Source organism: Chaetodon trifascialis, chromosome 6 (genome assembly GCF_039877785.1).
Source record: "Chaetodon trifascialis isolate fChaTrf1 chromosome 6, fChaTrf1.hap1, whole genome shotgun sequence".
Taxonomy (NCBI): domain Eukaryota; kingdom Metazoa; phylum Chordata; class Actinopteri; order Chaetodontiformes; family Chaetodontidae; genus Chaetodon; species Chaetodon trifascialis.
Genome location: NC_092061.1, coordinates 26,315,084 through 26,332,421, shown reverse-complemented (window position 1 = coordinate 26,332,421; position 17,338 = coordinate 26,315,084). Strand labels below are relative to the sequence as shown.

At 42.3% G+C, this 17,338-nt stretch overlaps 1 protein-coding gene across 10 annotated transcripts in view; it reads left to right on the top strand.

The window, feature by feature from the left end:
- LOC139331955 (tight junction protein ZO-2-like) overlaps positions 1-16,217 on the top strand; it is a 130,745-nt gene extending 114,528 nt beyond the window's left edge. For 5 of the 10 annotated variants that reach the window (XM_070963551.1, XM_070963555.1, XM_070963557.1 and 2 more), the window contains 7 exons: positions 3,879-4,089; positions 4,203-4,303; positions 4,945-5,154; positions 6,874-6,981; positions 9,781-10,281; positions 11,703-11,788; positions 13,055-16,217. In XM_070963551.1, coding sequence (XP_070819652.1) covers positions 3,879-4,089; positions 4,203-4,303; positions 4,945-5,154; positions 6,874-6,981; positions 9,781-10,281; positions 11,703-11,788; positions 13,055-13,199 — 1,362 coding nt within the window. In that variant the 3' untranslated portion in view covers positions 13,200-16,217. Of the gene's footprint in view, positions 1-3,878; positions 4,090-4,202; positions 4,304-4,922; positions 5,155-6,873; positions 6,982-9,780; positions 10,282-11,702; positions 12,963-13,054 lie in introns of those variants that run through there. The other 5 variants (XM_070963558.1, XM_070963556.1, XM_070963554.1 and 2 more) reach the window with 5 other exon arrangements.
- Positions 16,218-17,338: the final 1,121 nt, after the last annotated feature.

The following is a 17,338-nucleotide window of genomic DNA, read 5'->3' as shown; positions in this document are numbered from 1 at the left end:
ACTTGATGCAACTCTGCATTTAAGTTATCCTCAGTGATGTCATAATTCTGTGCCGTAGTCAATAAAAAAGATCTGTGCTTTGGGTTTAGAGCTGAGACCCCTGACAGCACATGATAAAAAAGCACATGAGATAAAATGTCATAAAAATATAAAAATGTACTTTGTTTAATGATTTTTCATTGGATTTCATGGGGGTGCTTTGGGGGGGGGCTATGTTACCACTAGGGGGAGCTGAAGCACCGGCAAGCCCCTTCTTGGCGCCGCCAATGGATGCTGGTGAAGAGTTTGATCATTACTGTCACTTTTAATGAATGAAGTATTTCATTTTTTAGTGCTGTGTTTGGAAGAGAACGTGCACTAGTGCGCGTTCGTGACGTCACGGAGCACCAAAGCGCGACTTTAGACTGTAGAGACATCAAAGCCACTCAGCCTATAAGAGTCAGGATCAGGTCTCACAGCACAGAGCGCTGAACGATCGAGACCAGTACAGTACGAATCAAAGGCAACGTTAGAAGCACAAACTCGCGAGGTATCTGAACACAATCCACCACAGACACTACAAGACATGGAGAACATTTCTGAGGACAGAACATTTTCTGAGGTCACCATGGTCGAGCCTTTTACATCCACGTCTCCTGAGCGCCCTCCAGCCTCTGCTGGGGGGTCCGCACCCGAGGAGGGACGGGAGCTCCAGCCCCCCGTCACCCCCCGAGTCCCCGCCGGAGAGACCACATCAGAGGAGGCACGAGAGCATCTGCCCCCCGCCGGAGAGGCCACAGCCGCCACCCCCCCATCCTCCGCCGGAAAGGCCACACCCGAGGAGGGGGGACCGGAGCTCAAGCTCAGCTTCTTCGTCACCCTGCTGACGGTCAGAGTGTTGTGCAAGTGCGGCGCCTTAGAGGGACTCAGCCATGAGGAGAGGGCCACGCTCATCAAGAGACTCCGAGAGAAAACGATGGAGGGTCTGTCCCACCTCACAGACTTCTCCTCTCTCTCTTCTCTTCTCAAGACCACCGACAAGCTGTGCGAGACTGTCATCAAAGAGCTGAAGAAGAAGTTCGGCAGCGGGCGGCAGCTGGGGGCTCTTTTCAAAGTAGTGGATCCAGCTGTGGACGCGACCGTCGTCCGGATTCTGCAGGACTGCATCCTGGACTTCACTGCGAGGCACGCGAAGAAGAGAAGCGCCAGCGGTTCCTGTAAAGCTGCACTGAAGTATCTGCTCATGGGCATCGTCTTTCTTCTGGGATGGTTTGCCGTTTCCGTCCTGTTTGCCGTTTCAATTCTTATTCTCTAAGGCTTTGCTGGGGGGTGGGGGGTGGGGGTGTTCTGACAGGGGATGACACGCAGCACAGGTCCGGGCTGGAGTCCAGCTTGGGCCGGCAAAGCTGCTGCAGAGGTCCCTGTCAGAAGAAGATGGGAGCGCACAGAGACGCAGTGATCAACACTGTGTCCTCTAAGGAGTCACTGCGACAAGACTCTTGAGGCTGTGCGCGCCTCCCGCTGTCATACGGGTTTTCTCCGGGTGCTCCGGTTTCTCCCGCACTATAAATTACACAATAAATTTGTAAACTGTATTTTTCATGTTTCAGGAACTTCTTCCAGTTCTAATACTTACAACTGGTCAATGTTCACACAGGTTATATTCAACTTATCTGAGCCAACAAGGTATAAACATACGAATGCAGAATTGACCAAAAAGTAAGAAATGCTGAGCTCGCTTACAGGACTGGGTCCTTCATCCCAGCAGCTGTCACACCAACATGTCACTAGGAGCTTTTCTCCTAACAATACAGGCAATAGTACTTTTTATGGGCAGTAGTATTTTTATAATCTGTACATAATATACATATAGTTATTTTTCAGTTTTGTATCCTGCGCACTTTTTTATCTGGACCCTTTTGTGCAACTGTTTTTGCTTTTTCTAACACTTGCTGGCTGTAAAGATTTAACTTCCCCACCGTGGGATCAATAAAGTCTGATCTTAGAAGAGTGAAAAGTTCAATATTTGCCTCTGAGATGTAGTGGAGTAGAAGGATAAAATAGCATGAAATGGAAATTTTAAACAAAGTATATCCAACTTGTGCTGCTTTATGCTTCTACTCCACCATGTGCCACTATTGAACTTTTACTCCACTACATTCATTTCGCAACTGTTGAAACTTTCCCAAAGTTTACCAGAAAACTCAAAGATTAGAGAAATAAAAAACAACTTACCCCATTAATCATCTCCTGATGTAGTTTTATGTATACAATATACACTAAAACTAGTCATATACAATATAATGATATACCAGTACTGTTATTTTGATACCATGAGCACATTTTACAGTCAGGGGCGGCGCCAGAGAAATTTGATTGCAGGTGCTATGGGTGTGCTCCAACATTGACTGGGGTGCTCCTAGAAATACAGTATGTGCACAAGCACACACATAAACAGTAGTAACTGCACAACGTTAATATAGTTTTGCAAGTATTCCAGAACTGTATTATTATGCCACTGTCTGACATTCACTTCATTCAAAAGCCAAAGGTTATGCACAGATCGAGAAACAATGGGATTTCAATGACATTATTTTTTTATTGAAGTGCAATCTCTCGTGTGTCTCCCCTGGTGTCTCCTTCCGGTGTCACACCTAAACAGGTCTGTGTGACACGATTACTATTGACACACCAATGAGGTAACTGTCTCAAATGAAAGTGGAAACATCCATAATGTACTCATCAAATAATGTTTAAAACCATCGTGCCATGAGAGACAAAAACATCAAAATGCAAACACAATAGATAACATACTTGCAAAGAGCATATCAGAACAGCAACCCATCACCATGGGAAATTAAAAAAACACTTCCCATCTGACATACAGTATCACAGGAGGACTATGCGATGGTTGTTATGGCTGAGGGCGAATGCATCGATGATCTTGTCGATGTTCAGGGCTCGTGCCCTTTTAATGGTATATTGAATTAAATTGAATTGAATTGAATTGAATTGAATTGAATTGAATTGAATTGAATTGAATATTGATAGCCAAAAGTCCAAGGTTACTGCTACAAGCATCTCTGCTACTGCTCCTCAGATAGGTTTTCAAACGGCGGAGACAGGAGAAAGATCGTTCACAGGAAGAAGATGTAATGTCAGGGATACAGAGGAGTTTGTACACGTCCATAAACGCGTCCTTGTATGGTGCCATGAGTGTTCAAAGTTCCAAAGTTGTGTTAACGGAGTGTCCCTGTTGTGATTTGCTTTCGAGAAGACGGCGGGCTTGATGCAACTCTGCATTTAAGTTATCCTCAGTGATGTCATAATTCTGTGCCGTAGTCAATAAAAAAGATCTGTGCTTTGGGTTTAGAGCTGAGACCCCTGACAGCACATGATAAAAAAGCACATGAGATAAAATGTCATAAAAATATACTTTGTTTAATGATTTTTTATTGGATTTCATGGGGGTGCTATGTTACCACTAGGGGGAGCTGAAGCACCGGCAAGCCCCTTCTTGGCGCTGCCTATGCCCACAGCAGTATCTATCTTAAGTTTAGACATTAGCCACTATAAGATACTGGTCATATCAAACCCAGTCAGGCATCAGCAGCAAAACCAGCGAGCATGTTTGTGCCTATGAATTCAGCGTTTTCTTTGTATGAGGACAGTCAAATGTTCACCTGCTGACTGTGGACGTGTCCTTTACAACTGATGAAGTCTTCAGGCAGAAACACATCATCAGATTTGTCAGGCAGGCCATTAATTGTACATAAAATCATTGTGACATTAAGTGTTTATTACATTTTAAGTGCCAACTTTTCCCCAGAGCTGATCCAATGGTGAGACAATGACAGTGTTCACCATTGCATTGTGTCCTCGTTCCTCACACCACACAGGACAAGCATGCCCTGCTGGATGTGACCCCCAAGGCAGTGGACACCCTGAACTACACCCAGTGGTACCCCATTGTCATCTTCTTCAACCCAGACAGCAAGCACGGCATCAAGACCATGAGACAGAGGATCATCCCCAACTCCAACCGCAGCGCCCGCAAACTCTACGAACAGTCCATCAAACTGAGGAAGACCTGCTCCCACTTATTCACTGGTACAGTCAACACACATATAGAGATGCAGTCAGGTGCACAGTAGTACAACTGCAACTGTATATTTGCTGTTATATGAGTATGTTTGCTGAGGTTGGATGGTTTTCTTATCCAGCCACCATTGATCTGAACTCAGCCAATGATGCCTGGTACGGCAGCGTCAAAGACTCCATCAGAGAGCAGCAGATGCAGGCTGTCTGGGTTTCTGATGGCAAGGTAAACACACACACACACACACACACACACACACACACACGCACACACACACACACACACACACACACACACACACACATTTCACAGGCTCCCCTGTGTACCTCACTCAAGGAAGCAGGCAATTAAATCCCCCATGTGTTGAGCATCTTTCAACTCGCACTGATTGCTCTTTCTTTTGTTATTTTCCACCCCATTTATGTCAGTAAGAGTAGACTAAATGACAGAAGCACCACTCCGTACAATGCAACAGAGTTTAACAACACCACAAAAAGGTTGAACCAACACCCCTCTCAACTAGTTCAACATAAACTGAACATTAGATCCTTCATGAAGGGAGCATTTATAGCAGGACTGCATTAGTTTGAGTTAGGTGTGCCTAATAAACTGGCAACTAAGTATATATCATAGTTTGTTGTTATTGATCTGTAGTGGACTAACTGCCCCTCTATTTTCCTGTCATCTTCATAGCAGCCACTTGTGTGTGCGCTCTGAGCATGCTCACTGTGTGTCTACTACTTCCTGCCAGTAGTGCTCTACAGCTCGGCTCTGTTTGTCTTTCTTTCTTCTCTCTTGTTCTTGTGCTATCCGTCTGTCCATCCTTCCTGCCTGTACACCCAAGATCCACCATGTGTCTCTTCTAGCTGGAGGGAGTAGAGAGTGATCTGGACTGCCAGGATGTGGAGCGTCTGTCCTTCCTGTCCGCCGACTACCTCAGCATGGACAGCCGGCTGACCTCCGACCTGGACGACACTGCTGACGAGGCTGGGACCTACACTGACAATGAGCCCGATGCAGAGATGATGCACATCTCCGCCATCAGCCGCTCGTCTGAACCCGTGACAGCTGAGGAGGTCAAAGTCAAACACACACACACACACACACACACACACACACACACACACACACACACACACACACACACACACACACACACACAAACAAACAAGCCACACACACACACACACATGTGACATGCGCTGTGTCTGTAAAAATTCATTTGCAAAGTCAGTAACTACATCAGTATTTACAGAATTAACAGAAGAATTAAAAGTTACAGTGCAGTGAAGATATGAAGACATCGCATATGCTCCACATCTGTCAGGTGCAGGCAGAAAAGTCTGAAGCCTCAATTAAAAAGAAGTGAAAGTCGGACCAGACCTCAAGTCTTTCTTGGAGTCTGAATCGTGCTTTTCCCTGCTTATCTTTGACCATGGTGACAGTGAGCAAACCTGTTTCAGACCCCTCGAGGCATCTGGATGGTTTAGAACATAGCAGCAGGTCATCTTGAGTGACAACTGTTGGTTTCTTCAGAAAGAGAGGAGTTCGGAATCAGCTGCAGCTGTCTGATACACTTTTTAGGCTGATGTTATTTTCTCTCTGTCTGAGTTTATAACTACATCAAATATTATTTATATATATGTGTGTATATACATATTTACATACACACACACACACACACACACACACACACACACACTCACACATATACATATATATACATATATGTGTGTGTATGTGTGTATATATGTATATATACATACATACATATAGATATGCATACATACATACATACATACATACATACATACATACATACATACATACATACATACATACATACATACACACACACACACATCTATATGTGTATATATATGTACATATACATACACACACACACACACACACACACACACACACACACACACACACACACACACACACATATATATACGTGTGTGTGTGTGTGTGTGTGTGTGTGTGTGTGTACATAAAACATATGCTTGCTGTCAAGGCCTCAGGGCTAGGGAGCAACTGTTCAGTAGAATTCTGACTGTCCTACTGTTAGGACTATTGTCCCTGTTCAAATTTATCTCTTGAACTTCTGTTTCCTCTAAAAATTCAAAGTATTCTCCTGTTTGTTTCTGTTTTTTATCTCAAGCACTTCTTATCTGTATTGTCTAGGTGTTAAGTACTATATGATAATGTGTATTTGTTGAGGGACGTGTCACACTCTCATTAAAACACAGCCAAAAACACACAGTTCAGTTCTCCTCCTTGCACTCTCAGAATGGTGCTGCCATCTGCAGTGCAGACAGGGGATTACAGCTCTAAGCCTGTCATGACAGGAAAATGCATCTAGCTTTTGCACAGCTGTTAAAAGTCTCACTGTTAAATGTTTACTTTGGGAAAAACAAATGTCTACATGTCAAGACAGGGCTTGGGCACTCTGGGACAAATGCTTGAAAATATCTTTCAAAATCTTTTTATTTAAATTTACTACCTACCCTACCCAGTGTCTCTCTCCTTTTTATTGGCCCCACACTTCCTCCAGGCTGGCCAAACATAGAAAAGTCAGTTCATTAAAGTGTTTATTGAAGTGCATCTTAACGAATAAAGGGGACAGTAAGTTTTTGCGATGAACATGGGGAATACCAACCCCTGTCATGGTGCCGCCCACAGACCTGTTCTGTGTATTATATTGATATGTACAATGTGTGTGTGTGTGTGTGTGTGTGTGTGTGTGTGTGTGTGTGTGTGTGTGTGTGTGTGTGTGTGTGTGTGTGTAGATCTTGCGCAGGTATAGTCCAGACATCAGGAGTCGCATGAGGAAAATCAGCAGCCGGGAAGTCCTCAACAGGTGCAGCCCTCCACCTGCCTTCTTACCAGACAACAAGGTGAGAGAGACATACAGCATATCTACAGGACGTTGATAAACCACTGACCTCTGGAAACACTGTCTTGGTTAAGACTTAAACGTGACTGCTGTATCACACCATGTGCTGTTTGTGGATTGAGGTGGGTGCACTACTGTGCTTCTCATCGCTGCCTTTCAGATGAAGCTTTGGTTTAAGGGTGGTGTGGTCAAGCAAAGTAGGTAAGACTGCAACATCCTTAAATCTTCCATTTCTCCACATATCATGTTTTTGACAAGACAAGCTACAGTAACTCTGACTCTGACCTCCACATCCACATCCCTTCATCTAAAAGAATAAACTGCCCTTCTTTCTGAGGAACAGCCTGATGTGGACAATCTCACTGCCCTTCAGACTCCTCCAACAGCAGCTCATTGGACCAGATGGGTACAAAGAATCCCCTCAGTTTCTTTGTCGGTGGGCTTGTGTTTAGCAGTAATGTTCAGGTTTTCACGCAACTGATATACACAGTCTTCATGTATATTCAAAGTAAACAGTGAAAGTTGTTGAGGAGCTGCTGTTTGGTCGGAGAGAAAACAGTTCAGCTTCAGCTCTCTAACCAACACTTTTTCTTGTTCTATATAAAACAAAACTATTCAGGCACATGAAAAAAAACCTATCACCGCCGGGCACAACGGAGAAAAGTCTGCACACTGTTAGGCTCCAAATTAATCTTCTTCAGCTCTGAGGAGGATATTTTAGATCGAAAAGTTGCCTTGAAAAGAGAGTTAAACTATTTCTTTGGAGCCTAAAAGTGTGCAGACTTTTCTCCTTTGTGCCTTTCTTCTCTCATAGCCAGTTTTGAGTGGAGCTTTAAAGTCTGAACCACAGTGTTGTTTGACACTTTTGTTTTTTATAAATAGATATTTTGATGTACACCCTTGATGATCAATCCCTCATTTTTTTCTTTGCTGCGACTTTATACACCAGTTAGCTTTGGCTCCCACTTAAACAGACCCACTTGCCTGAAAGGTCCGGTATGTAGGGTTTAGTAGCATCTAGGATGAGGTTGCAGATGGCAACCAACTGAATACTCCTGGCCTCACCCCTTCCCTTATAAGCGTGTAGGAGAAACTATGGTGACCAGGAAACTTGGGAAAACATAGAGAAACACAACAATTCTTATTTTCAGGTGATACACTAATTGTACATACTGATGAATATTATATTTCATTTCTGCCATATTCTGCCTGGGCTTGCCTTACTAGAACAAAATCTTGTAATAGTGTTTGGACTCCAAACACTATTACAAGATTTTGTTCTAGTAAGGCATTAAATATATTCATATATAGGCATTATATTATTATATATATTCATTCAGGTTTCATCAGTCCAGGAAGAACCAAAAAGTAAAGAACATAATTATGTTCGTCCTCTTTCACTGGAAGAAGTTATTGAAAGATAACGTAAAATGTATCCATGATCATGGGCTCTGCTTCTGTTTCCACCGTTCTCTGCTGGCTTTGGGGAGGAGTTCTGAGAATGAAATCTGGGCTCTGCTTAGAAAATGATACCAAATCCAAGCTCCAGGTACTCTCCACCATTAAAAGGCCACTGTGCCTCTTTCTGGGCCCTCTCCTCTTCTCCCTTTGCACAAGAATTCTTGGTGCTGTCATACACTTGCATGGCTTCTCCTACCACTGCTACACCAATGACACCCTGCTACTCTTGTCGTTCACCCCATCTGACAATCTGGTGTAGGGATGCATTACTGCTTGCCTGGCTGACATCTTGGCGATGATGTCAGGACACCATCTAAAGCTCAATCTGAACTAGACAGAGCCTGTGTTGCATAAGGGGAAAGGGTCCCATCACCAAGATCTGTCCATCACTTGACAACATCGTGGTGCTGCCAGTTTTGAGGGTGAGGAACCTGGGAGTGACTCTGGGAGACAAACTGTCATCCTTGGCAAACATTGCAGCAGTCACCCCTTCCTCTCTAAGCAGGCAGCCCAGGTGCTGATTGAGGCACTTGTCTCCTGCCTGGACTACTGCAACTCTCTCCTTGCTGGAGCCTCTGCAGCTAATCCAGAACGCTGCTGCCCTCCTGGTATTCAACCTTCCCAAATTTTCACTCCTCCTTCCCACTTACTGCATTGGCTCCCTGTTACTGATCGTATCCAGTTCTAAACTCTGGTGTTGGCCTACAGGGCAGTGAAGGAAACTGCTCCTTGCTGCCTTCAGGCCATGTTCAATCCTACGTCCCAGCCCCAGTGCTCCTCTGCCTCTGGACACTTAGGAGTCCCATCACTCAGAAGACCCTGTGGTCGCTCATCGCTCTCAGACTCCTCTGTTCTGGCTCCACAGTGGTGGATTGAGCACCCCACTGAAGTTAGAAGAGTTACGGGCCATCTTGTATGTTATTGTGTCTCTGTGCACATGTACTGTAGCCCTAACATGTTTTTTGATGTTTAAAAGGGACACACTCCCAATTTTGGATGATATGTAGCTTCTGTGTGGTTTGAATGCAGTTGTTCGTCGCTTTGGAGAAAAACATCTACCAAATGAATTTAATGTTCAGAGGTTATTGGCAGTGCTGTTGATTGTGACTGGTCATGCAGACAATTGAAGTGTTTGACACACCGGACACTGTATCATTGGAGTTTCTGCTTCGTGTTGAACAATTGGACACCAGTAATGTTTGCTGATAGTTGCAGCTGTTTGAAAGCCAGAAAGGTTTGCATTACATGGTTTAGCTTATCATAGAAGTCAAGTTTGGCTTTTTCTACAAAACACCAGAGTGTATCTGTATCTGTTCTAATGTATCCCCTCCTTGGTCAGGTGAAACTGTCTCTGAGGGAAGATCCTGTCCTCATATCAAGCTCCACCAACCCACACCATCACCACCGTCAACACCACCCTCCACGCCCTAGCTCCAGCAGAAGTTACGATTCTCCCTCCAGCAGCAGTCCCGCCAGCAGCAACAACGACCCTCCACCACCCATCTCCCGTTCAGCTGCCTCCTCTGCACCACTGCCTCCACCTCCGGCTCATCATTTCAATTCCTGCGGCAAACTGCGGCCCCTGGGAGCACCTCAACCACCCCCTGTGCCCAAACCCAGCAGCTTTGGAAGCACAGCAGAGGCTGCGGTTCACTCTCCTCTGGCTCTGTCGAGTCCTACCGTGGTGGCCTGTAGGCAGCAGCAGGAGGCAGCAGAGGACAGCCCTGTCGAGGATCCATCCATGAGGTCCTTCCTGGGTAAGATCAAGGCCTTCGAGAAGATGGATCACTTCGCCCGAGCCCAAAGGATACTGGCGGTGCAGGAGGCGCAGAATGCCAGGGTGGGCATAGCTCAAAGTTCCTATCAGCACACTAGAAGTCAGGAATCAGCTCTGTAGGTTTTTGCAGTGTGGTCATGTTGCAGGTGTCTTTTTAATGGTGCATTCACAATAGCAGCAGTAATTACAAGGTGTGTTAGAACAACAAGAACACATTCCTACACATGTTATTGTTTATCCAAGTGTAGCACACTACATGCAAAACAGATTTAATGAAAGAGTACTTCACTTCAGAGCCGCTGAAGACCCAGAGGTCTCTGGTACCATCGTATGAGGCAGTTCATCTGATTTGTCACAGCTTCCTCTGGAGTCACAGAAGGTTTTGTGAGATATAATGCAGTGCTGTTTTGTACACATTATTTGCTCAGGTTCTCGCTAACGAAAAAAAAAAAAATCATTTTAACAGGATACTTTTGACTTTATAACAAGATATTTTATACAATAATTACATGTCTTGTTTATACAACATACCAGGTAACTCTGTTTTAACAAGAAACATTTCTTGTTTCAACAGAATATCAGTTTATCTTGTTTTATTACAAAATGTTCTCTATCAACATATCTTAGAAAACAAGAAACTTTTCTTCATTTAAAACGTGGTTATTATGTTTTTAAGATGAGGGAAGATAGTAAGAGAAGACTGACAAAAACTGACAATGAATGCTTGACATGATTTAAGTTTTATTTTGTGTTTGGAATGAGACGCGATGACATCCATGTGAAAAAGATTTTATTAAAACAAGAACACTTAAGGAGAGTATTCAACTACTTTGTCCTCATGGCACCAATACCATGTAGCAGTCTAGAAAATCTGATCATATTATATTTTCTATCAGATGGGGTAAACTTTCATGCAAAAAATGTTCTGTGTGGTGCACAGTGCATGTAAAAGGCATTCCTGTGTCCAGTTTGTAAGAATAATTTCCAGCACATATCAAATCTTAAAAATATCACGTTACATTGTTTCAATTTCATAAACCATTTCTTCATTTAAAATAGTGTTGGGTGTGTAGCATATGAGCACATTGCACTCACTGAAGAAAAAAACTGAACACACTGTCTCATAATTATTACTTTGGTGTCTCAAAAAATAATGAATCTGCCATCATTGAAACATGATCTTGCATATACCCAGAGATAATGCAGAACGCACACATAGATATACACAGTGGAATGATCTGAAATCTCATAGCACTAACATTGCTGCCATATACAGTAGATACTGTTTCCAGTGGTTTAATACCCCCTGAGAAAGTATTCCACTCAGTCACTTCTAGTTTCATGCTTCATTTCTGAAATGTCTTATAATGAACCACATTTTTGTATTTGTAGTGAGGACAAGGAAGTTGTTTTCTATCCAGAAACTGCATGTTCATTTGAAAAGCAGTTATGAGAGACTTTAATCAAGTAATCTGTGTTTCCAGTTGGAAATTTCTCAGAAGCACCCAGATATCTATGCTGTTCCCCTGAAGACAGCCAAGCTGGATCACAGTCGCCCACAGCCTATCGGGTAGGCTCACTACTGCCATACGACTCTGCTGTGAGTGTGTTTGTCAATGTGTTTGTGTCTCTGCAGTGTTTGCTAACCTCCCAGATTGCAAGATTTCCCTGGTAGCGCAGCCTGAGAGACTTGCACCGTGAAGAAGAGAGAATTAGATTACCAAGTGAAAGACAAAAACACATTTCAGAGACAGCGTTTGAAGAGAGTTAATGCCAGTCAACTGACTGGTACACTGGCAGCCAACAGATCACTTACATGTACAATGTGTTAGTTCTAACCCTTAAGATTTTTTTAATTATTATTTTTGAGCCATTTTACAAGAGTAAACATTGAAGCTTATATCAATGAGATTTAATCACAAAGAGTAACACTGGGTACATGCCTCATCTTTTCCTGGAAATCCCTTGTGTGTGTAAAGGCAATTTGAATACAGGACTGGAATGTTGAAATTATATTAGCCCAGCATTATTTGACTACTGCTGCAAAACAACACATGAACAGTATCAAAAACAGGGTTTGATTCCATTACAGTCTCAAGGATTTTTCTGCTACATATGTGGCAGATCTAAGGCATACATTCAATGTGTGTAATATATTGTGAAAAAAAATTGAAAATAACATTTCTGATATACTCACTTTCAGGTTGATATAATCAGGATGAATTGTTGGTTTGTTGCCAACCTGTCTGATTGTCTGACCACTCGTGTTTCTTCATCTGTTAGACTACTGTGTTGGCAATGTCACTGTGTTCCCAGATCTCAGCAATTAACATGATGAGTACAATTTTATCATAACTGATAGAACTGATGATAATGTTGATAGAATGATTTAATAACACTCAAAGTGGACCAATCCAATTTTGATATAATGTTATACACAGAAGGAGAAAACCCGCTATCAGATGGGTTGCGAGCAAGGCAAGTGTTAATCTTCCTGGGAACTTGAATATCTGAAGTAAATTACACAGCATCCATTAACGCTTGTCGAGATATTTCACTTAAACCAAAATTGTCAGCCTCATGGTGGTGGTAGACAAAAAGTCAGGCATTAGTAAAGCAATTCGTGTACATGGGGAACCATGAATGTCTGTACAAAATTGGGTACCAATCCATTGACCAGTTGTCAAGCCATTTGACTGAATAAGTGAAATCTTTGAGCTGCAAGTGACAGATCAAGGGACCTTGAATGTCTGTAGAAGAGTTAGCAAGTGAAACACAAGCTTGTCTGGAAGTGGGGCAGGGCTCAGTGCACATGGTGTTTTCTGTGTCCTTCCAGCTCCAGCTCCTGTCCTGAACCCCAGAATCTTCTGTCCTCCAGGGAAGGAGGTCCCTTCTACCCCAGTGAAGAGGAGGCACAGGAAGAGGCAGTGCCAGGATACTACACTGCAAACTCCTACCAGTACCAGGACACTGAACTGTAGGACCAGCACACAGCTGCTGTGTCGGCCCTCAGCTTCCTGGACATACATGTACACATGCACTGCATATGCAGTATATTTACACACTTACCATTCCATCATGTCCTGCACAACAAATAAGCTGCTGACTTTGAACTGACTCTTGCTTCTTTAACAATGAGGGGGGACAACTGCCTTTTTTTGCTTCAAGGAAGTTAAAGCAATCTGTACTATCCATTTGGATAGAAACACACTGTCTTCACTTTACTTTTTATGTTGTATTTGATTTTTTTTTTTTCTTATGTACCACTTTTAACGGTCAAACTTGAGTGACTAGGAACCACCTGTTTTCTTGCCTATGCAACTCTTCAGTTTGTGCACACCAACTGAAACCTATTGCCACGAGTTTTGCCCTCACAAAAACCTCAACAAACCCACAATGCGCTTTATCACGTCTATCCCCTGCTTTTTTAAAGCTCCTATTATTGCCAGCTACGATCAACAAAGGTTACATATATATTATTACATATATATATAATATATATATATATATCTAAAGTCAAGTGTTTATACTCTGTCTTTGCATTCCTTCGTATATGACAATGCCTGTGTATACATACAGTATATATCTATATATATTCTATCTAGTAACTCTGGAATTTGTTACAATTTTTTGAAGTGCCTTTTACTTTCTTAGTCCCATGAGGTTTGGGTTGTCTTTCCTCTGCCCCTCAGCCACCCAGCTGTACTAAAACCTCTGCTGCTGTCAAGCTTAAAGGGAAACCAGGGAACCAGTGACACCAAAACCTTAATGCTGTCCCCACACACACTGTACTGTATGTTGTCACCTGCAGTGACAAAACACACCCACAAAATTACAGTAAACACCCTGCACCTCCAGTCCTATCTGCCATGTGTAAGAAAGAGCAAACATTGTCTGATCTCAAGCATTCAATGGAGAGCAATACGAGTCTAACACCAGTTTGAAATTACAAATTGAGATACTTAGACTTGGTCCAAGCCGTAAAGGCCCTGTCACTCCAGCATAAAAACAGCCAAACTGTATGGCAAAATCAGTTAACTTCAGTGGAACTGGCACAAATAGTGGACTAGCTTGTGGGGTAGAAGTAAATCTGAGCAAATCTTTCATGTCAAATTCAATTTTGGTGAACTTAAACATGGGCAACTAACCAGTAGTGAGCTGTCTCGACAGTGCTCAGTTCAGTGATCTCTGAAGGAAAGAAGAGCCAGAGAGTTTAAAGGAAGGAAGCTATCATAGCGTGTTAGCTGTTTTGCACTTTTATATAATCCTCTCTGTCAGAATATAGACTACTCCATAAAAGAGGCATGGATTTTAGACACGAAACAAAAGTCAATAAACATGTTTTCCTGAATAGACTTTGTAAAACTATTGTCCCATTAGCAACAACGCTCACTAGCGTGCTAAAATGAGTAAGCTAGTTAGCCAGCAAGTAAACTCAGAGAGCTGTTATAACTAGGACCAGCATTCTGACTGGCTAGCATGTTAGTGATGTCACCAAAGTTGGATACTTTCGATTAGAGGGAACTTCTGGTTTTATACAACTTTGAACTTTCATAGTTTTTGCCATAATTCCTCAGTGTTACTCTTATTAACATTAGTATTAGAAGTAACATATTTAACCAAATCACAGATAATATCTCTGAATGCTGAAGTTGCTAAAACAGTCCAATCACTGAGCTAAAATGGCTCAGAAAAGTCAAAATTCTTATAGGTTGTTTGCAGATGACATCATGTCACTTTTTTGTTGTGGCGCTAACTGCAGATGGAGGGCCAGTAGTAATTTTCTGCATAGGAAGCATTGTAACACTCGTTCAAAATGCCTGTGTTTGGTGTCATTTATGGATTGATCTAACCAAGAAACCACAAGGAGCTTTTATTGAGTACAAAAAGTTGTTGTTCATAATTGACCAAAAAACGAAGAAATGGCTCGTTCACTGTTAACTTAATGGTCGGGAGGAGCCGAGTCAGCTAATAGTGGAAACGGTCTAACATTAGCTATTACTTTAAATCTATGGTGATAGATTTAAAGTAATAGCTACAAGCAACATGACAAACACTTAAAATCAGCATTAGCAGTTTCACATAAGACAGGTGAATGTAAATAACGTATGTACATATGTACATAGCAGCATTTCACCGGACCTAAGGTGCACACCCTTGATAAAACCAACCTTCTGAATGAGCAGGTTGTTCTTATATCTGCAGCCTCAGTAACAGCAAATCTTTCAGTTCAGCCGCTCCTCTTCATAACATAAGGGTCACATCCAACATATGTTCTGATTTTATGTTTGTACCTTTCTCTCATAATTTCATCTAAACTAGCCCAGTAAGAACTTTCCTTCATCTCATTCATTGCAGTTTTCACTTCTGGCCCTATGTCCCTATTTAACGTCACGTGACTGCAAACAACCTATAGGCAGCAAGGCTGACTCGCCACTTATTGCATCCATCTATGAGTTAGTTCACCAGCTACAATAGTTTGCCAAGTAGTCTTGTGAGTAGGTAGTCAATACGTCACCAAGCTTCCAGCACAACCTATTTTATTAGGATGTCCAGTGAATTTTGCTGTGCCACTTCCTGGTGTGACTGGGCCTTAAGTTTCTTTTTTCTTATTTTTCCATCTTTGGTGCTCAGCACTTATTGCTGTATTGTTTTTGCACTGTACCTCCCAGTCAGACATGATTTGCCAGTCTTACTGTTTGGCCAGTAGTGTAATGTCTTTGCCTTGAAATGTTTTGTTCATTAAGTTTCTGCAGGTGGCGCCCTCTTCTGTCTATTTAGCCATGGTGGCTATCACTGCCTATGCTAACAACCCTGTTAAATGAAAAGGTGGGTAATATTCTATATTTTTCTTATTGTCAACAAATCAAATACAAACCAACAATGAATTAATCTTTCTAACAAATATTACATGTGTATTCAAAGCCTGGTGTATCATATTCCTCTGTGCCATAAAGCTCAAATGTTGTCCAAAAACTATTAAAGACACATCAAATATTTGCTAGAACACCAAATGTGTATTAATCCACTGCTGAACAGTCCCCAACAAATCCACTATTTCCACCTGTTTGAGTAACATTTGATAAAAACTGAAGTGTCCAGCTGTTTTAAAAAATTACTGCTTTTGTAAAAATGAAACTATATATTTGAGCCATTTTTAAAATATCTACGTCCTCAGAAGAAACCACAAAGTACTCTGATACAGACTCACACATTGTTGGTTTTGATCTTCATGTGGAGTTTATCAATAATAAGAAGAATATAGAATAACACCACCCTTATCTTTTCAAAGCTGTGTCCCATTTCAGGACAGCTTGAGGGCTCAGTGAGGCAGAATCTGTCCTCTGAAGGTATGGCTGGATGAACTCCCAAAGCGGCCTTGGAGTGCTGTGCCTAGATTTTGACACAAAACCACTCTTCACAATCTCAAGACCAATAAAGCAGGAGTCACCTGAAGGCCTTTATCGTGTCATTTGATTATGTGGTGCATATTTCTAAACACATTTTCACAGTAAGCTTTGGCCTCTGGGAAAGTAGCCCTCTTAGCCAGGTTGGTAATCCAGTCTTGTCTAACAAAGACACATTTGTCGACTGTGTCCTTCCAAGGGGGAAGGCTCTGAATTGAGACACAACTTCTTTTATTATTCTGAACACATTTTAGACATTAAACACAAGCTAGCAGACATTTCCCCACACAAACCTACCAGACATGGAGAACAGTAAAAGTAAAATCTTTAATGTGCTGGCAGAATATTTTTTGTCTTCTATTAATCATCTACAGAGTGGACCAAAACAAATTTAGAAGGAATCCTGCAATAGATGAGTCCCAACTTTGAGTTGGGGTGTGTGTTCTGCCATGGTCTTGTCTGTGGTGGAGCTGACACACAGCTGTCTTTGGTTTGGGCTCCATTATCAATGTGACTGAATGGTGTCCCACATGTTTCACATATGCTTGATTGTATATCTCAGTTCACTCTTTACCTCCACATGAGTTACAAAGTGCTTACTGTCAGAATCCGAGTGCTAATGAGTGACGTCCTTCACATGGACTGGCATTGAACTCATGGAGTATACTGTATTGTCATGGCAGAGGATTATATTACAAATGAGACAGAGAGAA